At 53.3% G+C, this 8,158-nt stretch overlaps 3 protein-coding genes across 3 annotated transcripts; 1 reads left to right on the top strand and 2 right to left on the bottom strand.

Annotated features, from left to right (window-relative positions):
• Positions 1 to 793: 793 nt before the first annotated feature.
• On the bottom strand, positions 794 to 1,950 carry A1O3_02475 (uncharacterized protein; the record flags this gene model as incomplete). Its single annotated transcript, XM_007732615.1, has 2 exons — positions 794 to 1,876; positions 1,936 to 1,950. 2 exons carry the CDS (start codon positions 1,948 to 1,950, stop codon positions 794 to 796), a joined length of 1,098 nt encoding a protein of 365 aa, XP_007730805.1.
• A 643-nt stretch (positions 1,951 to 2,593) lies between these two features.
• A1O3_02474 (uncharacterized protein) lies at positions 2,594 to 4,258 on the top strand (the record flags this gene model as incomplete). The annotated part of the gene is made up of 3 exons (XM_007732614.1): positions 2,594 to 3,193; positions 3,247 to 4,126; positions 4,191 to 4,258. The coding sequence occupies 3 exons, from the start codon at positions 2,594 to 2,596 to the stop codon at positions 4,256 to 4,258; spliced, it is 1,548 nt and encodes a 515-aa protein (XP_007730804.1).
• Positions 4,259 to 5,884: 1,626 nt separating this feature from the next.
• On the bottom strand, positions 5,885 to 8,002 carry A1O3_02473 (uncharacterized protein; the record flags this gene model as incomplete). The annotated part of the gene is made up of 1 exon (XM_007732613.1): positions 5,885 to 8,002. The coding sequence occupies one exon, from the start codon at positions 8,000 to 8,002 to the stop codon at positions 5,885 to 5,887; it is 2,118 nt and encodes a 705-aa protein (XP_007730803.1).
• Between the last annotated feature and the right edge of the window lie 156 nt (positions 8,003 to 8,158).

Here is an 8,158-nt window from a genome sequence, read left to right as displayed (position 1 = left end):
GTCCAACATGCTGAACTTGAGGCTGAACTTGAGACTGTCCAACATGCTGAACTTGAGGCTGACCTTGAGACTGTCCAACATGCTGAACTTGAGGCAGCTCTTCAGGCTGTTCAACATGCTGTCCTTGAGGCTGTTCTTCAGGTTGCTCTTGAGGCTGCTCTTGAGGCTGCTCTTCAGGCTGTTCAACATGCTGAGCTTGAGGCTGTTCTTCAGGCTGCTCTTGAGGCTGCTCTTCAGGCTGGTCTGGCTTTGGAGGGAAAGGAACCTGTGATTTCATGTCAGTAGTCACTTATTGCAGGAAGGATTTGAGAACATACGGAGAGATCATCGTCGGTAGACATCTCGATACTCATCATCAGAGGTCTCCTCTCATCAGTAGTCCCAGATTCCAAGTCGTTGCAAGGTAGGTAACGCTTGGAGAGTTGGCTAATAGGAAACATCGTGGAAGGAAGAGGTGGGAGAATTTAAGGCCGCAGATACAGCTACTGCTTCACAAAGGCGAGAAGGCAGTGGTGCTAGGCAGTGGTAGAACAACTGCCCGATTGTGTGGTTGCAGTGGTGGACAAAGAGAAACGGCTGGCATCTAGCAAACCTGGTTACGCGAGCTGGCTGCGAGCATAAATAGACTTACATGTGATCAGAGTGAAGCACTCTGTTTTTTGTTGACCTGCCGTATCTGCAGTGCCGAGCACGCGTATCCTTGTCCTGCGGTGAAGAGTTGCACTGTCGGCAGCATGCAGAATAATGCCGACTTTGTCGCATCCGGAATTCGAAGTTTCTTGGTTGAAGCACATCAACTGCTCTTCCCCAGCTTCTCAATGAAACCTCTCAGGCCCATTAGCCCCAGCCAGACAGCTTCCTCAGTCCGGATTGTGCGACTGCCTTGTCCGGGCAGTACATTCACCCAGCAATCAAACAACTCCTTCACGTTCGGTCCGGTAAAGCCCATGTTCTGTAATTCAGGATCATTCCTGGCCGCGTGTTCCAAGCCAGCAACTCCGCCAAAGACAATGAGAACATGTTGAAAGGAAAGCGCGTCCGGGGTGGAATAGTCTGGTCTGGCAAGAACTTCAGGCAAAGGAACTCCTCTCTCGGAGGTACCAAGAGAGATATCGTACCCGCCGTCGAAGGGGCATTCTGTGAAGACATCGGAGAGGCTGCTGCACTGTCGTACGACGTAGCCCCAGTAAAATCCTTTCACTTCTCTCGGAGTACTGGGGGACACTGCTGTTGCGATCTTGGAGGTTGGATTCTGCAGTTCGACGGTGATGCGAGTTCCTCGAGGTATGTTCGCGTCGGGGATTTCTCGTGGCTCAGAAAGACCGACGTCCACGAGGGTCCCGTTTCTGCCGGGGGAAGGATCCAAGGCCACGCCTTCGCGATATTCACACCATTCATTCGTCCTCAAGTGGTGCGGCATATCCAGGCTTGGCAATGTGCCTGCCGTCCGGAGATTGGGGTGCATGGGGAAGAGTGTTCTGCGTAAGTGAGGCGGAGTTTCTAGGTATGACAGGACATGGGCGAGAAAATGATCGGGGTGCGAGAAGGCGGTATAGTCGTGCTCTGCGACGGCAGGTCGTCTGCGGCGTACTTCAGCATCCTCATCGTCGAAGATGACAACCTCGTCGACGCAGAACACTGCCAAAGCTCGGGCGATCTGACCGGCCAGATACGTCTTTTGTTCGTGAGATTTGGCATTGGCAATGATACTGCCAGGAAGGGCAATGGTCAGTGTATATGAGCGACCCCCGGTGGGACGGAAGACGGCAGATGGTTTGGAGGTATCAACATCTGCTTCTCCCTTCAAGTTGTCGGCATCGGCATCGTGCCTTCCCGTCTTAAGGGCCTTGTCATTTCCGGCGTCTCTTTTGCGCTTCTAGAAAATGGTCAGCGCGGGCCGACGGGGGGGAGGGAAAGAGATGAATATTGGCCTACCTTGTCTTTGGGCATCCTAGAGCAGATCAACGTACAGAGCCGTACAGAGCGAACGACGAATAGTACAGAGTACAGGACTCGGGACTCAGGCGGTGGAAATGAGGTCGGTAGTGCAGGATGATAAAATGTTGGCATACATATTTTGCAGGGCAGCCTTGCACCCACGTGCCACGCCAGGCACCAGCCACCATTCACCGCCACAGTCGGCGTCATTGTGGCTTGATTCTGTGCTTATGTAACTTGAATCCCTCAGCCCACGTGAGCCCCCTTAGCCCAGGCCCCTAAGCCCCAGGCCCGTGACTTGGACCGCGAAAGGGGAAAAAGGAGTATGCAACTAACTTCCACTATAATGAGACAGTAAACTTCTGATACCCATGTCTGCCTCGTCCGCCTCGTACTTGACATCCACCCAAACCGCCAGACTTCTGGTGCTTCCGTTTGAAAGTCTGCTCTTTCAGCTGACTCCGTATTGTACCACTACTTACTCCTTATTCTTCATTCTGGTGTACACTTCACCCCCCTTCACCTATCCTTGTACTTCACTCTCGTCTTTCCTGCGACTTCATCAAACCACGTCGCCCTCCACCTAATTTCACGCGCGCTGATCCCAACACACCATCCTTACCGATCCACTCTCCTCAAACACGCTCACGCGACCATGAAGAACGGACGCCGGCGCGTACCCCTCCTTCTTCTCCTCCTCCTAGCCTCCGTCCTCTCTTGCGAAGCATCGGTGGCCACCCTTCCTCGTGGATTGTCTGCTGCAAAGAATCTCAAGAACGCCGGCTCCCTAGGAGAAGTGGTCGCCGCATCGGGAGGAGGAAGTGTCGGGAAACCTGTGGGCACCGAGCATGCTCCTGTCGATGGAAAAGATGGAATGCCGCACGAGGGTCCGTTCGTCGAAACCACCGCAGAGCGTACAAGGAAAAAGACTCAAGCGTCGGGGCTTGACGATGATCTCGTGGCAGATGACTCCCAGTTCAAGAAGACCTACTCAGAACAATATTCCGATGCCGACATCCCGCTGTCCAATGACGCGGTCATGGACGACCGGCTCACTTCCAACCCTGCTGAAGGTACCAGAGGGGTAGAAGGCGGCATCTCGGAGAAGTCTAAAGAGAGCAAACTCACGGACAAGAGACCCGATCCTCCCAAGGACGCGAGGCCCCTACCGCACAGCGAGGTGGAACACATCAAAGAAGCCGATGGCTCTGAATTAGCAGCGGCTTTGGAGGAGGATCCTAAGAAGGTCCTTGCGGTAAGTTGGACTCTAGCTCAGGTTCCGTACTCAAGAGACTCATTTCGCTGCAGGCTCCGACAGACCTCCCAGAAAAGCCGTTCGATATTCCACACCCTGAGAACCCGTCCTCGCCCAAGGACAGCACGTTTTCTTCAGAAACCGGCACCAAGCCTTCCAAGTTAAAGGAACCAGAGAGTGCCGTGATACAGCCGATGCACTCCCTCCTCCTCTCATTCACCATGATCATCTTCTCCGAGATTGGAGACAAAACATTCCTGATCGCCGCTCTCATGGCCATGCGCCACCCTAGAGTGGTGGTATTTACGGCCGCATTCTCTGCCCTGATCACCATGACCGTCCTCTCGGCAGTTCTGGGCCACGCGGTCCCGACATTGATCCCAAAGTCGCTCACCAACTTTGCCGCCGCAGGCTTGTTCCTAGTTTTTGGAGTCAAAATGCTACTCGAAGCCCGGGGAATGAGCCCTGACGAGGGTGTTGGCGAAGAAATGAAGGAGGTCGAAATGGAGCTGGAAGAGAAGGAACATCAACAACGGCGAATGTCCAGACGTCGATCATCCATTTCCCCGTATGCTCTAGAAGCGGGCCGCGGAGCGATTGGAAGAAAACACACAAACGGTCGCCTTCCATCTCCACCCGAAAGCCCGGCGAGCTCTCGGGAGAGTTCTCCTACTCGCGGATCAATGTTGAACAATGTGCTTTCTGGGATCAACAACCTTTGCTCCTTGCTCCTCAGTCCCGCCTGGGTGCAGACTTTTGTCATGACCTTCTTGGGTGAGTGGGGTGACCGGTCGCAGATTGCTACCATTGCCATGGCTGCCGGACAGGACTACTGGTGGGTGACCGCTGGTGCACTAGGAGGACATGGCATCTGTACTGCTGCAGCGGTGTTGGGGGGCAAGGCGATTGCTGGAAAAGTCAGCTTAAAAACAGGTACGTTTGATGCCGGCAACTTGATCAATGCAGCTTTGGCAGTTACTGACGTGTTGGCGCACAGTCACCATGGGCGGTGCGATCGCATTCCTGGTATTTGGTGTTCTCTACCTGCTCGAGGCGGTGTATTAATGGCCGTCGCTATTCATTTTCTGTCTCTACACGCCCGCCGAGTTCGAGTATACGTGGTCAAGCTTTTGGCGCAGAAAGGAGTCAATGTGGACCTGCACTTCGGGGCCAAATGGGTCAAGCTTAATGTGATAACGACCAGCTCCTGGATGGAATCTTACGGCTTCGTTGCTTCTTGCTTCTCTCCGAACCGATGGCTTTTGTCGGCAAGTCTACTTTGACGGAAGGGGGAATGCGTCGTATGGGATGGATAGGACAGGGCGTTTGTTTCAGGGCAGGAGGATCCGGAATGGAATCAAAAGTAAAAAGGCATATGACATGCCAGCATAACCCGCCAGGGAACGGAACAATTGTACAGGTACAGACCAGACGGGACCGGACCAGCAAAGAAGATGGATTCCTAATACTCTCTGATTTTTGCCTTTGCCCAGCCGTGTATCTAAGACACGTCTGTCAGATGGGCCGGGGCTTGAGGATAGGACGGAAGGGGAAGGGGATTGGATCGCATAGCGGTGGTGTTTGGGTTGATGGGTTCCTCGTACTTCTTGCCGGTATTGGTGTTGGTGTCAGTGTTGTTTGTGGGTTGGGGATCAGACCATGAGGGAGTCTACTGATCGACACGCTATTCTATTCTATTCGGTAGTAGTAGTAGTGGTACAGTTAGAAGTTATTCGGTACGATCTTTTCTTTTTTCTTTTTTCTTCTTTCTTCGGTCGGCGATGGTGTGGTATGGGAGGTGATGGCGAGGGTACCTACCTAGGTAAGGATACAACAACATATAGTAGGTATACAGCACACAGTACGGACTATACGGAGTCATTGGTTCATTAGTTGATTCATTCATTACTTGTTAGAATACTTCAACTTCAAGAACACCCTACCACTCCCTGATGGACTTATGGACTGACTGCGCATCTGAAATCTAAGATCCTAGACCCTAGAATGGATAGAGGACGTAGACATACATCTCTAGGTGCCAGCTCAGCTAATTATCTCGGCTGACTACTAATTCATCATAACGTCGAATCTGAATCCTCGTCGGTGACAACGCAACACGATCGTACTTCTCTCATTGGTGACAAGGCGATCGTATTTCTCTCATCCGTGGACCGTGGAGTATCAGAATGTCCAGGGGAAGGAAAAGACATTCAACCCAAAAACACGAACAGAAAACAGAGCAGAAAATTCCTCAATCCGACATGCTAAACTAACGGAACTTTTTCGTCATGACCGTAATTAGCTAAAAGTCACACTCCCTCCCATAGCCCATAGCCCATGTCCTGAATGCCCTGAATGCCCTGTTCCTTACCAACCATCCCGACTGCCTGGCCCTGTGTGTGCCGGTCCTGGTCCTGATCCTGGTCCTGAACCCCGTTACCGAAACCCGTAAATCCAATCCCACGCATAACACCAAAAGGAACCCAGTTCCACGATCAGCATAGAGAGTCGCAGAGATCCTGAACAGTCAATGCTGCCTTGCAAAGGCCAGACCAAGTTGATTCCCACATCTAGAAGACCCAACCCAAACCGCCGATCAACAATATTGACCGTCCGAGACACCAGCTGTGGCGTTGGTGTTACCTTCACCGTCCACCGCATGGAGAAAACTCGAATGGCTGAGCCGACAACTCAACCTCTCTGTTTCGGGCGACTCAGCATGTTTAAGCGGCTGAGGCTCAAGATTCCCTTGCCCTTACGATCCCTGGCGTTGTTCTTTGCCATTTCTCGTGCCGAGCTTGGTCTGGGTTTCTTCATGCCGGCTTTCGTCGGCTCCTCCGCCGTGTCGACACGGACACGCTTGCCACCGCGCTTTGCACCTTCGTCTTGACTTTCAAGAGACGAACTGTCCTGCCAGCCCCCTGGCACGGACGGCATGACTGAGATACGGCGGTTCTCCTTACCATCCTCTTCACTGCTATCTGTATCAGCCGAAACTGTAGACTCGCGCCGGCGTTTCTTGCCAGGCAATCCATGAGGAACTGTCTGGACGTCGGTATCCTCAAACGGCTGCACAGTGTCGGTCACGCCCGAGGTCCGGACACGACGAATGGTGGAAGGCGAAGGCCTAGAGGAGTTGACGTTGCTGGGAGATTGCATGACCTTGTTGGCGTTAAATGTGGGATCGGTCTTGTTCATCATGGTGTTGACTGATGTTAGTGTCGATGGTGGAGCCGGCCGAGAGGGATGATGCAACGTGGTGAAGATTGACCTGAACTCGCTAGATTCGCGGCGGTTGTGATCTTTGGCCTTCTTCGAAAACGTAGCTTCATCCCTGGACTGAACAGGACTCGACGAAGCGGCTGGCAACGTCGGGTAATCAATTTCACTTCCGGCGTCTTCCCAGTCTTCGTCATCATTGTCGTCTTCGAGTGTATATGCAGCCGAGTCGTAGGGCACAGCTGGCCCAAGAGCCTTTCCAGGGGTGAGATGTGGCAATTTAGCAGGGCTAGGGCTTCCAGCCGCCAGCTTGACGGCGTATCTGGACTTGACACTGGGAGTGAAATCAACTTTTTTCAAAGATCCGTTACCAGAAGTGACGCTGTCAGTGTTGGACCGCTTGGGAGTGCGCTGCTTTTCTTCAACTGGCGTCTCAACGTCTGTCTTTCGCCCAGAGCGCAAAATCGATTTCAGACCAGCGAACTTGGGGAGTCTCGACGAAAAGCTTTGGTGACTGGATAGTGAAGATAGCATGGCGGTAGACCTAGACCGCTGGGGTGAACCTTGCTCGATGGAAGGTACAGTTGAATCTTCCCTCGGCAAGGCTGGAAGAGGCCTATCCAGACCGAAGCTTTCCACATGTGGCAACTTTGACAAAGGCTGGCTAGTCATTCCTGCATGGGCAGTGGCTGGTCTAGCCTTCGGTACTGTCGAAGCTGTTCTCAATGATTTGACGGAGGTGGTGCGTGTGAGCCCGGGAGCTTTGGTGGGTGAGGCAACCGGAATCTGACTTGTTGCAGTTCTCGCCATAGACGCCTTTGTAGGCGACAACAAACTGCTCGGTACTGGTCTCGGCAGCGTGGCTGGCCGAGCAGACTGCGACGCTTCCGATGGTCGACTAGCGGAGACATCCTGCAGTTCCGAGCGACGAGCGCGTTTAGCAGGAGCTGTGTTCTCAAGCCGTTCCGGCTGAGCAGGAATGGATTTGAATGGACTGACGGATGTTGGACGACCGAGGAAAGGTGGGGGGGCTTGACCTGGTGTTCCCCTTCCAGAGGTCCGTGGTCGGTCAAGCTCATCAAGACCGGCCTTTGAGCCGCTTCTCTTCAGTGATTGGGCTGTGGGCTGGGCGAACCCAGGTCTTGCGCGGTATGCGGATGCGTGGTTGGCAATAGAGTCCATCTTCTTGAACTCCGCCATGTGGATGTCGCTGAATCGTCCTGCCTTGCCTCTAGGTTTCGCAATCTTTCTTCCAGACGCGTTGATACCATTGAAAGAGGCCTCGGCTTCGGCGTCTTTCTGCTCTTGAGCTTCTTTTTCTGCTTGCATCTGGGCCTTTATCCTCGCGGCCTCCTCTCGGACATTGTCCATCAGTTTTTGTGCCTCATTACTCAATTTGTACTCTGAGCCAAATTTAAAATCAAATGAGGTGGACGACAGGTTGGCAGGAGTATTCAAACGCGGTTTCGACGGAGTGTTCTGTGCACTTGCAATGGAGCGAGGCGGGTTTGCAGGGATGTCGACAAACCCAAGCTTGAGCCCAGAGTCTGGAGCTTTGGTGGTGCTGTGGTGAAGTAAGCCAGGATGCATCTCGCCTCGATCAGGTCGTGGCTCGGTTCGAGGGGTCTTGAGGCCTGATAGCTTGGAGAGCTGAGACCGGACGGCCTCGGAAGAGGCAGGAGTAGCAAGGACATTGTCGATAGACTGGGACTCTCCCCCATCGGGAGTCTCATCCCGTTCTACGAG

The sequence above is a fragment of the Capronia epimyces genome, assembly GCF_000585565.1.
Source record: "Capronia epimyces CBS 606.96 chromosome Unknown aczIQ-supercont1.2, whole genome shotgun sequence".
Classification (NCBI taxonomy): domain Eukaryota; kingdom Fungi; phylum Ascomycota; class Eurotiomycetes; order Chaetothyriales; family Herpotrichiellaceae; genus Capronia; species Capronia epimyces.
Note: the sequence above shows the minus strand (reverse complement) of the source record. Positions and strands in the feature narration are given on the sequence as shown.